General features: G+C 34.1%; 1 protein-coding gene across 12 annotated transcripts in view; it reads right to left on the bottom strand.

Annotated features, from left to right (window-relative positions):
• The window catches only part of Csnk1g3 (casein kinase 1 gamma 3), a 104,134-nt gene that overhangs the window by 21,662 nt on the left and 64,600 nt on the right, over positions 1-17,872 (bottom strand). For 4 of the 12 annotated variants that reach the window (XM_074076575.1, XM_020176301.2, XM_074076572.1 and 1 more), the window contains 5 exons: positions 14,789-14,874; positions 14,583-14,667; positions 11,627-11,775; positions 9,788-9,883; positions 6,876-6,971 (listed from right to left, as the gene is read on the bottom strand). In XM_074076575.1, coding sequence (XP_073932676.1) covers positions 6,876-6,971; positions 9,788-9,883; positions 11,627-11,775; positions 14,583-14,667; positions 14,789-14,874 — 512 coding nt within the window. The remainder of the gene's footprint in view (positions 1-6,875; positions 6,972-9,787; positions 9,884-11,626; positions 11,776-14,582; positions 14,668-14,788; positions 14,875-17,872) is intronic. The other 8 variants (XM_074076576.1, XM_074076573.1, XM_074076580.1 and 5 more) reach the window with 6 other exon arrangements.

Genomic DNA, 17,872 nt, shown 5'->3' with positions numbered 1-17,872 from the left:
TTTTCTCTCTTTGTAAGAATATTTTTAAATAATTATTTTCTAATTATTGAATATAATTTGGTTCTTTATTACTAATTTAACATTTTAATTTTAAAATGTCTGAGACCCTGCCTTGAATGATGGAAAAGAATTAAGCAGCAAAATTCTGATGCACATGTATTCACAGCTTTTAACTAGCAGAGTGCCCTGAACATACTCACAAATCAAAGCAGCTCACTGGACAATTTCCATCACTCTTTCCTCAATGTAATATCCAACAGTTTCCTTTTTCTCCCTTTTATTCACTCACCCTAGATAGCTGAGGAGATGCTACTTCATATTACAGGCAAGTCCTCTAAAAGGGCTTTCCTTACTTCAAGAACCATAACTGAAAACTTCAAATCCAGGTATTTCAAATTCCAACAAGATAACTATACATACACTATGCTTACATAATCTGATTTACTTCAGTTCATACTTAACTTTGATACACAGTATTTTATTGAAATGTTTCAAATCCTTATCAGAACCAGGCCAGAAGGAAGTAACATCTTTATGTAATTTGTCCAGGGTTTCCCAAATTCTCTCTCTGAATAGAGGCCAATATCCCAAGGGTCAGAACAGCATGTAATAGCAGTAAGATGTGATGCTGCAGTTGTTCTCCATAAACTCATACTTAGCATAAGGACTTAAGAGAAACACTATGGTCTTAAAACTGCTTTCATTTAAAACTACTGGTCTTTTGGCAAAGATATTCACAAAGGGGAAACAAAGATAATAATGTGTCAGTGTAGTCCTAAAAGCCTAAATTAGTCAACATAGGAAATATATACTTTTTGTTTGGTGGTACTAAAATTTGAACACAGGGCTTAGTACTTGCTAGGCAGGCACTCTATCACTTGAGCCACACTTCTAGCCCCTTTTTGTCTAGTTATTTTGGGACACTTTTTGCCCAGGCCAGCCTCACTTCCCACCATGGCTGGGATGACAGGTGTGCACCACCAATCCAGCTTTGATTGAGATGGTTTCTCATAAACTATTTGTCTGGGTTGGTCTTGAACCATCATCCTTCTGATCTCAGCCTCCTAAATAGTGAGGATTACAGGTAAGAGCTACTGGTTCTTGGATTATATCTAATTTTTTACAAGTCAATTCTAAAGAATGATTTTATTTAGGGACATTTCCAGAAATGTAACTAGAAGCAGAACTAATGTTCATCAGGTTGACTTTTAATAAAAGGCACATAAAAAATGACAGAAGCACTAAGGTTTGACATTTCAAAAACTCAGGTGTTTTACAGAATTATTGTTATTCTTTAAAAAATTTCCTCTGACATTCTAAATTTGAAAAGAAATTTAGTGTCGGTCTTATTTTAAGAAGAACAAGAACAAAAATAAAAGGCAACCAGACTCCAGTTTCACTATCAGAGCTTCAGGGTGTGCGTAAGGGAAACGGCCCACAGGTAAATGTGGGAGATAACTAATAGTTCAGTTAACAGATGCCTACCAAATCTAATTCTGAAATAAGTCATCCTCACAGAATTTTGAATACAAAGATAACACATCTTATTGTAAAGATAATGACACCTTTGTAGTCAATGATTTTAAAGCACATTAATAAACTTGCCAAATATAAATGAATTACAAAAACTAGCTATACTATCTTCCCAATGGCCTATTTGATTTCTTATAAGCCTGACTGCCAAATGCGCAATAGGTGTTTAATATACCAATCAACAGAATCTCCACCTAGCCAATAAATATATTAGAAATCCCTTATATATTTTATTTATGCATTCAGCTTTGTCTAAAAGGCATCTACAAATATGTGCACCGATGAATGAGATACAGTTAAAGAGCTTACTGGACCTGTGCCAACATGTACATAGTATTTGAAAACAATTCCTACATATTCTAAAAACTGTAACCCGAGCTATAACTAACATTCTTGATATTCCAAAAGATAACCCCATGGCATAGTGCCATTCTCATGAACTTTTAACAATATAAACCAAAATGGATTTTCAATTTAACTTTCCTTATAGAACTATTAGTTAGAGCACTATTTTCTTTGAGCTTTCAAACCTTTGGAGATGTTTCTGTAAATATTATTTAAAAATATCAAAATAAATTAATAATACTGATTCGCCTCAGTGATAACTGAATGAGATGAAGTGGAAATTATTAACCTAATAAAAGCAGGCAACTGCAATTCTTCCATAAATTCTCTTTTGAAGATTTCAGCATAGGAACAGAAGATGTGATTATAGGAGTCACTCAAATTTGATCCTTGCTAGTCACTCTGTATTTTCAAAGATTTTACAGAGAAGACTGAAAATAGTTTCGGAAAGTTCTGCATTCACAATCATAAGAACTGAGATATGACAACTACTAATATTACTCATGTGATGCAAAAATGTGTGTGCTCCACCACTGCCACTGCCACGGCAAGACACATTTGTCTATCCTTTTTTATTTTGCAGGGGAGGGTGCTATCATTACCTGTATTTGTATGTCTGGTGCCATTCTGACTAAAATATCAGGCTGCTTATTACAACAGTTAATGTTAGATTTTCATTTTCCTCAAACATGTGTTTCCTCTGGCTACACATGTCTTTTACAGGATTTGTGGTTCTACTCCTTTCTTTCCCCCAGTGCTCAAAATCACTAATTTCTTAGACTCAAACCAAAGATGTTCCATCTATGGGATTTCCAAACAATCAGGAGGTAAACTCACAGTTTTTCAGAACAGCTAAGTGTGCTTAACATCTGTCTCTTCCTTCTACTTACACATGCCCCTGAGCTGTATGGAATCTGATTTTAAGAGGCTTTGAGCTTAACGGAGCTGTGCTTCAGGGCAGGGCACAGTAGCAACGGAGTTAGAGACTGCCTCTACCTGCTGCTACTGGCTCACTGTAAAACCTAACTTTCCAGGCAGAAATACATCAAAAAAGGGGTAACAACTGAACTCATCTTTCTCCCTCAGCTCCCATACCCAGCTAAATACTACCTTCTAATAATTTTTCTTTTGTTTCTCCATCACCCATCAATGTTTCTCAGCTACAGACTTTTGATAGCTGTGCCCGAACTCACACTTTCCTCCTTTACTCAAGCAAAGGTAATCATTAGAAAACACTAGTTGAGTCAAGCCAGTCTCCTACCTAATTCCCTTTATAAAGTCCAAATTTAATAACAAGACCTATTTCCTTCATAATTTTCTTCCTGCCAACTCTCAGACTCATTTCTCACACACTGACTGAACTCAGTTTCTCAGTGTGTCTCGCACACAACCTCATGCATGCTGTCCTCTCTGCCTCCCTCTTCTTTCTTCTCCTACCATCTTCAAATGGTTGACGCTTCCTGATTCTCTTGGTCTCAGTTTAGGCATTACTTTTTCCAGGAAATTTTGACCCACTAAATTCAGGTCAGTTGTTTTTCCTAAATATTCTCCTAGCACTTTGTGCTCTCGCTACTTATCACACTGCCTGTCCACAAGCCTCCTGTATCTACCGAAACCTCCATAGAGATAGGCATGTATCTGTATTCCTCCCATTCAAGGAGCCACAGAACAGTGCCTACCACAGAAAAATCACCTATAGAGATACTTCATGAATAATCAATGGCCAGGAATGTTGTAAGTCTGTTTCTCAGTCATATTCATCACCAATGATTTTAAGGGGGAACACAAATGGACACACTTGATTCTCCTACGAATTTTCCAAACACTTTTAGACCAAGAATAGAATCAGGATAAAAATCTTCAGATATTAATGCCATTCTTAGTGTCTTCAGTAGAAAACAGTTTATCAAATGTACAACTGTGGATTAACATGATCTCAGTTAAAAACCCATTTCACAATGCTTTCTTTTAGTGTGTCACTATGTTTCACTACCCAGAGATGGATAAATATACTAGACAAGTTTCTTAATTTACAAAACAACAGATTATACTTATCTAGCATTTCTTAAGCCCCAGCCACTACACTAAATAGTTTTTGGAAAAAATTGCATGACAAAACCATGAAGTAGAGGTATTGTTAATCCTTCCCCTTTACTAATAATCTGAGACAAAATCTGAGCCAAATCTGACTCCAGAGATTATGATCTTAACCACAATGTCATCAATTTGGTAACCTATATGTCTGGTCTGCTATATGATAATTCAGGCAGGAAGAGAGTTCAAATCTAGACTCTGATACTCAGTTTCTATTAAAAGTGCATCTGAACACTTGCAGATCTTTCTGTAGGTTAAAAATGGTTAGAGATTTCATCTTGCATGCTAGCTCTGAAGCCTGGGATGATTTTCAGTGCTGCACTCACAGCAATAACTGGTTCCATGGAAGACTGCAGTAGTGAAGAAGGAATGCCACAGGCCAAGGAATGCCATTTTAGGTAACAGTTGATTCTGTTTCTGAGTATCGTACATCTATATCACATTGCACTACCAGAGAGCTACCTACTTTTTTACTGAAGTGGCCTTCTGAGAAACTATTTAGTAATATCCTTTAGTATTTAGTGGCAATACCTCTTTAATTGTCATATAAAGTCTTTTTTTTTTCATTTTTCTTTTATTATTCATATGTGCATACAAGGCTTGGTTCATTTCTCCCCCCTGCCCCCACCCCCTCCCTTACCACCCACTCCGCCAATCATATAAAGTCTTTACTTTTCCTGCCAAGCCAATACCTGTGCAGGTAGTTTAACGACCTTTTCATGAAGACTTCACAAGGCAAATTCCTTTTATATTTTTTCACATTTTCTTACTAGTAAAAGTGTTTTGGGGGGCTAGGCTGGGGCATGTAGCTCAGAGGTACAGCATTTGCGTGTGATACCTGAGGCCTTGGACTTGATTCCCAGCATAGCTATCAGCAATGACAATGAAAGAACACATTGTTTCCCTTTCTGCCTTCATTTAGGATCAACTATAGCATTCAATTATAATAATCATATTGGGTCAGATTTTAGGTACTTTTCCCTTTATTATTAGTTTAAATTTATAATTTCATTAGTCCAAGTATCATATAACAACATTTCAAATAATTCTGAAATTATATAGGACATAGATTATGATCAATTAAATGAATTCAGTCTTTATTTTGTTTTGGGACAAACTCAAGCATGATCTTACTTAGGGTGTTAGCAAATATTTTATTAATGTCAAATTTTTTTAATGGTCAGCATATCAAGTCTATTTAACACTGTAAAATACAATCATGAAATCAGTGATAATTAATAAACATGCAATGTCTTGTTTTACCTATGTATTTTATGTTTTACTAGATTTCTAGTAAGTAAACTGATCACTTAATGAATATTCTTATGAAGTCTCTATAAGCAGAAAAGTTTTATAGGCAGAAAAGTTTTAGAGAAGAATGAGAAAAGTACTAATTATCTCTGTGAAAACCCAAGAAAAAAACAGAACATGAAGTACTGAAGTGATGAGCCAATAATCAAATTCTCTCATGTTTTGATAGCTCAAAGAGATTCATGAAACACCTTTGGGAATCATGTAAGTTCCAAAGAAGCTAAGAAAATTAATTACTGGAAATGGTACAAAAGTGGTAGGATAGATTTCTAATAGCACCATAATTGTTATAGATTTTCCTGAACCCTGGGCAAAACACATGTTACAATATATATACAGGAACTTACAAACATGTACAGATATATACACAGTCCAGTGTCATTATGCAAATTAAATACAATTTGCTCAATTAGCTTTTCTAATATGAACTGAAGTGATAAAAAATTTTATAATTCAGGCACCTTTTGCCTCTAAATCCTTCACTCTAGACTTTTATAGAACTATTCATATATTTATATTATGTATTTCTGAAAATTCCATAGATTAAAAAATTCTATAAAAGTAGTTAGCTACATAATTTAAATCATCTCTAATGTTTAATGGTGAGAAAAACAGGAGCACTTGTAAGATTTAATCATGAATTGATTTTTAGAACTCAAGAAGAATAAAATCCATAATATAGATTCAGCTGATTAAATATGTATTACAAAAAGGCAAAACTGAAAAAAAACTTAATGGAAAACTATTCAGACAGAAATCTAGGGAAAAGAAATCAAAACATAAAACAAGATTCTAAAATCAAATGGCTTGAGATACACTTGTATCAATTACTCTAAGCCAGCATTTAAAGCACCTTAAGCAGACAGTTAAAAAAAAGCCTGAAAGACTTAGTAAATCCTTCCCCAGTTCTACAATGCACACAACGAATAAACTTAGCCTGAGAGAGCAGAATACAACAGCTGTTCCTAAGTGTATAAGAAAGGAGAAAAGATACAAATCATAAATAAAGAACTGCTTCAAACTTGTCTAAGAATACACACAATTTATTGGGAAAGTACTTAAAAGATCCTTATCATGGCAACTATTTTCTCCATCTATTTTCTCCAAGGACAAACAAAGTGTCCTGTTATAAAAATCAGGGCCATTGTTTTTGACCAATTAATTAGAAAATATATTCTGAGTACTAAGGATGAGAAAAGTTAGATATATGTGAATGAAGGTTGAAGAAGGCAAAACCAAAGAAAGGGAAAGATATAAAACTGTTGTATTACTTAAGAAAGATTTAGCTTATTATTAAAAAATCAAATATGACAAGTATTTAAAGTAATATAGTTCATTTTTCTAGCCTATTATGAGTATGACTTAAATATTATCACAGATATTTATAAAAAAATGAACAAAGTCAAAATATCCCTGGTGGTCTTACTAAACCATGTTAATTTTGTTTTTTGGTTAAATAACAAAGGAATAGAATTATGGATAGAATTCAGCAACAAGCTTTCCATAAGGATATAAAATCATGCCATGAGTTCAAAAAATGGGTTAGTTTATAAATTTGGGGAATAATCACTCATGCAAAAATCAGAAAATACCTGTACCGAGCCACCATGTCTGTCTGCTGCAAGGTGAGCTCTCAAATGGTGGGGATTTGCCTGCTGGGAGTCCCAAGCTGCCCTGTAGTCTGCCGACTGCCATTTATTTAATGCATGTGGCATGCATGGAAGAAGAAAAACCCAATATGTTAAACATCTCATCCTCATAATATATAAGACAAATGTATAATAGGAAATTTAAAACCCTTACTATTCTAATAATAACTAATTACAGGTGCAATTATCTTTGCACACAAAATGTGGACAGATTTCAGTTAAATTGCTGAATTGTATAATGATCAACAATAAAAATAAAATACAGTCATAAAGTTTGAGAAATAAAAGGATTTTAGAGGTCACTTTATAAATGAAGTTAACAAAGAACCAAGAAGTAAAAATGACATGCCCAAGAAAGCACTTCAAATCAATAAGCAGGTGCCAAAAGACCAGCCACTGTATTTTCTTACAGTAAAAGTCCCTATTGGTCTTCTTGGGAGAAGCTATTTTTAACAATGTAAAAAGATACTCCTTAAAAATGTTCTCTCTTGTTTAGTACTGTTTCTGATTATAAGGATAATAGGAGAAACAGAAAAGTTCTCTGAAAAGCGAAGAGCACTACATAGAATACTAAGGGAATACGACAAAACAAACTTTTTTTTTAAAGAGACAATTCTACATATATGAATTTCTTTGCTTCCTTTATTAAAAAAAATCTGGTTGAAATTAATAAGCCTACTTCTATGAAACATGCTGAAAATTCTTGATATTTTAGACCCCTGGCAAATCCCTATGACAATAAGCACAAACTGATAAGAGCCTATTAGTAGAATTAGAATAGTTACTTTTTTTAAAAAGAGTACTTTCTTAATAGGAGTCAATTTCTACATTTCAGGAAATGTGGACAGCACCAATAAAAAGAAGGGAAAGAATACACTATTTTAGTTCTGAAATGTTTGGTTCTACATTACCTACTTTATATCTGTTAGCACATATGAGACAGACATATCATCCCCATTTGACTGATGAAGACAATGAGACATTGAATACTTAACTTCCCTAAGGTCTCAGAGCTAACAAGAAGTACAGCAGGAGCTCAGAATCAATCACTCTTTCAATAACACGACCTGGCTCCTTACAACAATTACATATATTCTAAATTTTTCAGTTCCATTTTCTTTCTTTTTCATCTAAAGTCAAAAGTATCTTACCACAAAGTACCAAGTACATTGGGCTAGAAAAGCCCAAGCACATAGGTAACCAGAACAACCTTTTAGGGGAGAGTCATTAAATTCAAGTAGAAGACATGAATAAATGTTCTGGCACTCAGCTTCCTAAACCAAATGCAAAATTATATTCTGTGTGGTATGAAATATGTCATCAAAACAATTAGGATGGTTGTATGATGTCTTTTCATTATAGCTTATGTTGAAATAAATTAGATGAATTTAAATCTAAACAAAATGAAAATGATGTTAAAACTGAGACAACAGGTAACATTTTGGGGTCATAGAACTCTAAGAATGTAATAAAAATTATGCAGCTTCTCTTCAAGATAACAATTACACACACCTAAGACTTTATACACAACTATAGAATCCCTTGAACATTAAACATTTACTCTAGGTTATCAATTACAAAGCTTTCAAACTTTTGAATGAATTAACTTTTCTGCCTTTGACATTGTGAGCTAAGGGTTTATAAGAACAATTTTTTTCTAGATATAGAACTGTTCTGTAATAATGACAATCTATATATTTAGGGCTCAACTTCAATATATAAGCTTATCCTAAAGAATTTACTAAAAATTTATATAAACTATATATGTGTGTATATATACACATATATGAAATCTCTCTAGATTAAATACAATAAGGACTGCACAAATATAGTTCCTACCCTCAGTGAGCTTACAATCTAACAATCTTTAATCTGTACAAAGTTAAGCCTAAAATATTTACACTACAGTTAAATTCAATAGTGAACGAAGGTTTCACTTATTAAAAGACTTAACTGTTTAAGTGGAGAAAAATCTGTTATCTCTGAAACTGACTTTCTGATCCAAGAAAACCAGACTGCTTAGTTTATGATTTTTTTCAACTGTTCTCTATCCCCAAAATACACTTACTCCATTATTTGCCTTTAAAAATTCTACTCATTCTTCAGATTCATCTGAAAAGCCACCTTTCTCCATAAAGTCTTTACAAGATCCACAAGTATTTACATATACCCTCCATGACACTTTGTTAATATGTTCCATGGGATAAAGCTTATTCTGCTTTGAAGTGTAGCTATTTGTACACTTACTTACAATAATCATAACAGTAACAGCAACTGCAGGAGTTGAGACTTACAAGAAGCTAATGTTAGGAATTAAACATGCATTGTTGAGGAAACTAGAGCTTTGAGAGGTTAATTAATTTGTCCAAGGCCAATCCACATCCATGTATGTGTGATTCCAGAGACTGAGTGAGCTCTTAACTAAATACTGTTTTAAGTCACTCATTACAAAATTATTTTTTATAGATTATACCATCCTCCTTACTTCTGTGTTTCTAAAGAAATGCACAGAAAATAGCAGAAACTCAGTAAATAATTTCTCGAACTAACCCAGGTAACAGAAAGATCAAGTGCTATTATAATTTATTCATGTAGAATATCCAAATACTTCCATACTAATAGAATATCAAATGTTAAAAAAGTTTACCATTACTTAGGAATTCGCAATGAAACATTTTAATGTTATTTTTAAACTAACAGTAAAAATAATGACAAACAGGTTATCTACTGAAAATACAAGTATTTTCAACCCTTCCATATATGTATGTAAAATGTTTTAATCATTGAAGAAAAAAGTATGCATTTCAATATTGAAGCAAATTAAGACATTTGATATTGAAAAAGGGGCATCAAACCTGGTTTTTGGATTGCTGCATCTTATCTCTGTGTTGGTGTGCATCTCTGTTTGATGATAAAGCTGGATCTTGTTGAACTGCACCCACTGGAGTAGGCTACAACACAGTAACAATTGCTATCGATACATTTTACTTCAGAAATCTCATTTAAAATCATTTCATGTGCTTAAAAGGATCAAGGAAAAAATAAGACTGCTAAATAAATTAAGGCTTCAAGAAGCAATATTATACTTAAAATATGTTATTAGGCCAGGCCTATACAGACCAATAATCCTAGCTACTTAGGAAGCTGAGATTGCAAGAATTGTGATTCTAGGCCAATCCACACAAAAAGTTAGTGAGACCCCATCTCAACCAATAGTTGGCATAGTGGCGTACACCTGTCATCCAAACCATCCTTCTCCATACAGGAGGCTGAGATCAGGATTTCAATTCAGGCCAGCCTAGGCAAAAAGGTTTGTGAGACCCGATCTAAATGGAAAAAAGCTGGGTGTGGTGGCACATGCCTGTCATCTCAGCTATAGCAAAAAGTGTAAAATAGGAGGACTGCTATCCAGGCTGACCTGGGCAAAAAAGTAAGACCAAAATAACCAGAACAAAAAGGGGGATGGAGGCATGTCTCAAGCAGTAGAATGCCATCCTAGCAAGCATGAAGTCCTGAGTTCAAACCTCAGTACTGCCAAAAGAAGAAAAGGAATTAAGTTGTTAAAATTAACAAATAAAGCAAAGAGAAATAGCTACTTTTTAAAATTGGTTTTAGGCCAAGCACAGTGGCTCAAGCCTGTAATCCTAGCTATGTCGGAGGCTAAAATCAGGAGGATCACAGTTCAAGGCAAGCCAGAGCAAAAAAGCTCACGAGACCCCCCATCTCAACCAGTGACTAAGTGCAGTGGTGCACATCTGTCATACTAGCTACATGGGGAAGCACAAATAGGAAGATACTGGTCCTAGCCAGCCTGGGCACAAAGTGAGACCCTATCTTAAAAATAGCAAACAAAGAAAGAGCTGGCAGAGTGGTACAACTAGTACAGTGCCTGACTAGCAAGCACTGCCCCCAAAAAGGTTTTAAAACATGTAAATATTTTTAGACATTCCCTTTTTATGTCTACAAAAAGACTTATAATGTTCTTGTTACTTTTAGGTTACTTTTTCATATCAAAAATGAAAATGGCCAGGCGCCAATGGCTCGTGCCTATAATCCTAGCTACTCAGGAGGCAGAGATCAGGAGGATCGCAGTTCAAAGCCAGCCTGGGCAAGTTTGCTAGACCCTATCTCGAAAAAAACAATCACAAAAAAGGGCTGGCAGTGGCTCAAGGTATAGGCCAGCCCTGAGTTCAAGCCCCAGTACTGCAAAAAAAAAAAGAAAAAAAAATTTTAAAAATGAAAATGTATTTTCTTACATCTCTTATTTTTGAAACTGATGTATGAATAGAATAAGTTATTTTAATAAAATTAAAGGAATAATCTTTAAAAATAAACTAACAAAATGACTTATTTTTAATACTATACTCAAGAGAAAAGGCTTATAAAAATCCCTAATTTTCATTAAAGTATTACATATTAAAGTAATCAATAGAATATTACATAAAAATAGCATACTTGCTATTAAGAACCAATCAGGATGAGAAGTCCAAAAGAACAAATGCTCCAGAAGGAAGAAAATCCGAGTTTTTGCAAAACTTTAAAATACTATGATGCCATCTGAAGAAAACATCCCAAAATAAGAAATACCTAATCCTTTAAAAGTATTAGTTCTCAACTCTTTTCAATTGGAGGATCTACATTGTCAAAAAGAAAATAAATACTATAATCAATCTTTTATTACATAGCATACTCACCAACTGTTTACCAATCCAGTCATATTCATAATCAAACAGATATCCTTTTCGATCAAATAAGTCAGTAAAAATCTTCCTTAGATAATCATAGTCTGGCTTTTCAAAAAAATCTAGCCTTCTTACATAACGAAGATACGTTGCCATTTCTTCTAGAAAGGAAATAAGAATTATTTTGAGAACATTTCCCTATGTTACTCAATAATAAAATACTAAATGTCTAAAAGCACGAGGTACAATAACATGAAAAAGTATCAAACTACTTGAATTTAAATTTTCTGAGTTCAATTACAACAAAATAAAAAGGAGAAAATAAAGAAGGAAAGGAAATAAGGGAAAAAGAAAAGTGAGATGTTTAACCATTATTTTTTCTGTTTGTTAGTGAAGGCAAAAAGTCTTATCATGTAACATTATTGTAACAGACATCTTGAATTGTATTAGAGGTTGAATCATCAGCTTAATGATGCATGATCATTTTATCACAAAGCATCATACTCAATTCATAACTCTTATAAAGTATTTAAAATGTTGGTGGAAATTGACTTATACGACTAGCATTTGTACTAGCTTACTGGATTTCCTTCAGAACCAGCAACATATACTAACTTACCATACAGGATTCAAATTTCTAACCTTGGCTATGAGCATTATTTTAACCAACAGAGCTTGCAAAATATAGCTATAACAGTTCTCAAAAATGTAACACAGGAACATGGTAGAAGCCTTCTCTTAATTTCTGGTCAAATAATTAATAATTATTTGGTAATATACAAATCTTCACATACCATTATAACCCCCAAATGTATTAGATGTATCTATTTTTTAAAAGGTCATACTTTTGAGAAAGAAAAAAAAAGCAAATACCAATTGGCAAAATTGTGAGTAATAGGTGAAAAAAAAATAGTATTCCTCCAGCAGGACACAATAAGTGACTACAGAGAGCTGGTAGATACCTCTGACATTAAAACATAGCTGCTTTTCTATTCCAATTCATTCACAGATAGCCAGTGAGCAAAGAGTTATGCACTGCCCAACAGGCAGCAACAGTGGTACCCAGCGACCTTCCTCACATACTATTCCACTTTCTGGCCAACCACCCTATTAATTTACTTTGGCACTTCCACTTTCCTGCAGAATTTTACATAGGGTTCTTACTCAAAGCCAGCCAATCTGCCTATACCTAAAATGCTAATAATATGAACCAATATCTGTTTAGTCTTCCATTTGTAGATGTCTCAAGAAAAACATATAGTTAAAGATCTCTGACAGTGAATAATATGCACTTTACAAAATGCGACCTCAGATTGTACTAGTGTTATTATTATAATAGTGGCAGCAGCATAATACAGAAGAACCAGTGAATGCTGAAGTGAAACAGGAACTCAATGTCATCTTGTCACTTAATGTTGCTGCACAAATTACAGCATTAATACATCAACAACAAAACATTCTTACTCTTCAATTGATTTGGAAACTTTAAGTAAATTTTGTTTTGGTTTTACTGGCGTCTGAACTTAGGGCCCTGTGCTTATTAGGCAGGCCCTCCACCACTTGAGCCGTGGCCCCAGCCCTTTCTTGCTATAGTTATTTTTCAGACAGGATCTTGTTTTTTGCTCATGCCTCCTCCAATAACCATCCTCCTAACTATGCCTCCCATGGAGCTGGGATCACAGGTGCACACTACCATGTCTAGCTTGTTTGTTGAGATGGGTGGGGGGGTCTCACTAACTTTTTGCTTAGAATGGCCTTGAATCATGATCCTCCTGAACACCACCTCCCAAGTAGCTGGGATTACAGATGTTCCCCACCATGCCCAGCCCCTTAAGTAAGTTATTGTTGGTTTACTTAAAAGTTGCCATAAGTGTACATGAAAACAAAATTGTTTTCATACATACACACAGCTCTTCGGTATAAAATTAGCCTAAATTAGTAAGGTCAGAAAGATTTTGCTATACTTTGAAAACTAAACTAAACAATACTTTGAACCTCCTCTTTTGAAGCTGACATTGTACTAAACTTGATAGTTACTGTTCTTTAGCAGGTATTTGCACTTATTAAAAATATCTCATTGGGCCAGGAATGGTGTTACACCTCTGTAATCCCAACTATATGGAGGTAGAGATGGGAGGATAATGGTTAAGGCCAGCCCAGGGAAAAAAGCACAAGCCAGGAGTGGTGGCTCATGCCTGTAATCCCAGCACACAGGAGTGGAAGTAGGAGGATGGCAGTCTATGGCCTCAGACAAAAGTGCAAGATCCTACCTAAAAAATAAATGAAAGCAGAAATGGTTGGGGGTATGGCTCAAGAGATAGAGTACTTGCTTAGCAAGTGCAAGCCCAAAAAGGTCAAACCTCAGCACAGAGTTAAAAAAAAAAAAAGCCATTTAAGAAAATACTCCTTCAGCTGGCATTGGTTAACATTATTAAAAGATAGAACTTTGTTCTACTAATATCACCTTAGAAAGCAAATATGCAAACTGTTCCTGTAGTTCATGCTTCAACTTTTAAGTCACATTTTTAAATGGTTACTGTTTTTTGTTTTTTAAGTACTGGGGCTTGAACTCAGCGTTTCATGCTTGCTAAGCAAGCATTCTACCACTTGAGCCGTGCCTCCAGCTCTTATTGCTCTGGCTATTTTTGTGATAGGGTCTTGCTTTTTGCCAAGGTGGGACTGCACCGCAACCCTCCCATTTATGCTTCCCACAGTAGCTGAGATAACAGGTGTGTACTACCGCGCCCAGCCTTTTCCACTGAGATGGGATCCCATTAAACTCTTGGCCTAGGATGCTGGCTTTGACCCAGATCCTCCCCATCTCTGTCTCCCAAGTGGCTTAAGCCCCTGCACCTGGCCAGTGTTCACTTATTTTAAAGCATGAAAAAATTTATGAAGTTGACCAATGAAAATTAGCAATATGTTTTTCTGACATAAACACAGTCAGCAATTTGGCATTATTTGTTACCTGGAAAATTTTCACATAACACTTCTATTGGTGTAGCTCGTTTTGTATCTCCAATTTTCTGATACCTCTCTTTTAATGTGTCAGCCTAAAATGGGAAAAGAAAACCCTGAGAATGCAGTAATTTTAAAATTATTTAGTCAGAACAGAGGACCTTAATACATATTAAGATTTTATGAAATTAAATAAGTAAACACAAAAACAATTACCTTTAAGCCTTGCCAAGGAAGACTGCCTCTCAGAAAGTACATGAACATATGACCTAAAGCTTCTAAATCATCTCTTCTACTTTGTTCTAAAATAGAAGAAAAACATAAATTTCACTTTTCTCTATCAGTTAAAGATGGAAAAACGGACAACTGATTATTCTGTTAAGTATAAATTAATTTCCAAAACTTTAATATATAAATACAAATACAGAGCTCATGCCTATAAGTAAGATCCCGACTATACTATATTTTTACATATTATTGTGCAGGTATAAAATATGCCATTATGGTCACTTGAATGCTGCTGCAGACTTATCTATTCGCTTAGACATCTATTCATGGAAATTCAGGCAAAGAGAAAAAGGGTTCCATGGTCAAATAGAGTCACTGTGTACTATAACTCCATCTGAAAAAGATTCAGAACATAACATATGAAAGGTTCCGAAAAGCCCAGAGTTAAAATGTTTAACTTTATTTACTGCTGCATTTTCTAAGCTTACATAAGCACAAACCTTCCAACTCACAGACTCTCCATTAACAGTAAACACGATTAGTATTATATTTTAAGAAACACCCAGGCTTGATGTAAACCAACATTAGTAACCCTTCCACTATCACCACCACCAACAAAAAGCTGCTAGAACATCTGTCATTTTCAAGTTGTTTCTGTTTTACTAACAAAATGTTATATAGCATATAAATGACTAAATCACCGATTAAGTAAGGCTCATTATTTGCTAATAATGATATTTCAATTTTTTTCACAGAAGTTAAATTCAGATTTCTTAATGTTTTAAAATAATTCAAAAATGCTAGCTAACAATGAGAGAAAAAATAATATTTTAATATGAGATGTTTGCATGCAGGATATTTTATTGAAATGAAAAACATCACATCTAAACACTAGATACTTCCAGAAAAGCAAACTTTTCAAAGGTATGTATCTGAACTAGGGTGAAAGGGTGAGAAACATTTTAATTTTTACCAAGACCCTCCTAACATTTGTACTTGTCTTCTATAACATTTGCCATGGTTTAAAGATACATGTTTGTGTTAGACTTAATCAATATCCTTTCACAAGACTGCAAGGTGCAGAAGAACTGATGCCTCTTGCTCATTATCCTTACGATCAAGTATAACAGCAGGTACAGTAAGGGCTCTGTGTTCTCAGGTTCTGGGAGTCTTAAAAATAAAAAGTCACACAAAAAAAGAATTACTTTTGAACTATGGCTGAGAATTAGAATCATCTCTGAGCTTTTCAAAAACTCAGGTGACAGTACAATAATAATATGATAATATAAAAATGGATGGAAACTACAAAGAAAAAAACCTCAGATGAGGCCTACTGCTGGTTACTGATTCCTTGGATATGAAGTAGAGGCCTGGGCATTTTTAACAGCTTAGTAGATAATAATGATGTACAGCTAGGTTTCATAACCACTGAAAAAGGAAATTTCTTTCACTGAAGCATAATTTACCTATAATAAAATACACCAACAAAGAGTAAAATTTGGTAAATTTTGACAACATACCTGCCTACCTACCACCCCAATTAAGAAGCATTTCTAACACTCCAAACAGTCCTAGCTGTTAATCTCCCTTTCTACCTACAACCCCTAGCCTCAAGCTATTACTACTTATCTGCTTTTGTCACTATAGCTTAGATTTTGGTTTTTATAGTGTTTCCTATGAATGAAGTCATAGAGCATAGGCTCATATCTGAATTCCTTCACTCAGTATGTTTCCATGATGTATCCATGCTGATCCACATATCAGTGTTTTTATAGCTGAATAGTGTAACACAATATACTTACCTATTCACCTACTGATGGACACTTGAATAGCTTCCAGTTTGGGGCTACTATGGGGGCACAGCTATTATGAGCATTCTTATACAAGTCTTTTGTGGATATACATTTTCATTTCTCTTGGGTAAATATAGGGAGTGACATCATATAGTAAGTATAAAAGGGGCTGTGCCACATTTCATATTTCCACCAGCAATGTATGAGAGTTCTCAAAGCCTGTCCAACATCCAGTATTTTTGATCTTTTTAATTTTAGCCAAGATAATAGCTATGAAATGTTAAGCTTACTGTGACTTAAGTTATATTTCATTGATGACTAATGTTGAACATCTTTTCAAGTGTTATGCATCTTATTTTGTGCAGTGTTTGTTCAAATACTTAGCCCATTTTTAAAAACCGGGTATCTGTCATAAAGTTGTAAGAGATACTAGTATATTCTAGATACAAGCCATTTTCAGGTAATAAATTTTGCAGATTATCCCTCTGACACCTTAGCTTACTTTTATTGTCACCATTTTTTTAACAGCATCTTTAAAAGAAGTTTTATACTCTGATGAAGTCCTAAGGTATCAGTTCTTTTTTCTTATTGTCTACACTTTCTATGTCTGATCTAGGAAATCTCTAACTACCCTCAAAATTGCAAAGATTGTCTTCTATTTTTTCCTCTGTAAGTTTTATATTTTATAATTTATAAATTATAAATTTATAATTTGCTTCTTACATTTAGATTTATTTTTGCTTCTGGTGGGGGATAAAATTTATATTCATTTTTTCCAATACTGATATCTAGTTATTCTCATACTGTTCCTTGACAAGACTACCTTTTCTCCTTGAATTGCTTTTACATTATTCTCAAAAAGTAATTTACCATCTATGGCCTATTTCTGGACTTTATATTGTCACCCACTTATCTTAAGTCTATCTTCATGACAATAACCCCCAAAATAACTAAAAGAAAGGAGAAAATAATGATATATGAGGAAATAATGATATATGAGGAAATTAATGATCAGAAAACAGAAAATAATGATATATTAGGAAACAAATGGTCAGAAAACAGAAAACCGATAGAAAAACCAAATGAAAACAACAGCTAATTATTTGAAAGCTTCAATAAAAATCACTAATCCTCTTGCTAAGCTAAAAGAAAGCATAAATTGCCAATAAACAGGAGCAACAGAGGGAACAACAGAACAGATCCTATAGACATCAAAAGAACAATAAAAATAATTTTATGAATCAAAATTATACCAATTCAACAATCAAGACAAAATGGA

The sequence above is a fragment of the Castor canadensis genome, chromosome 6, assembly GCF_047511655.1.
Source record: "Castor canadensis chromosome 6, mCasCan1.hap1v2, whole genome shotgun sequence".
NCBI classification, from domain to species: Eukaryota; Metazoa; Chordata; class Mammalia; order Rodentia; family Castoridae; genus Castor; species Castor canadensis.
The sequence above is the reverse complement of the archived record's forward strand: the minus strand, read 5'-3'. Positions and strand labels throughout refer to the sequence as shown.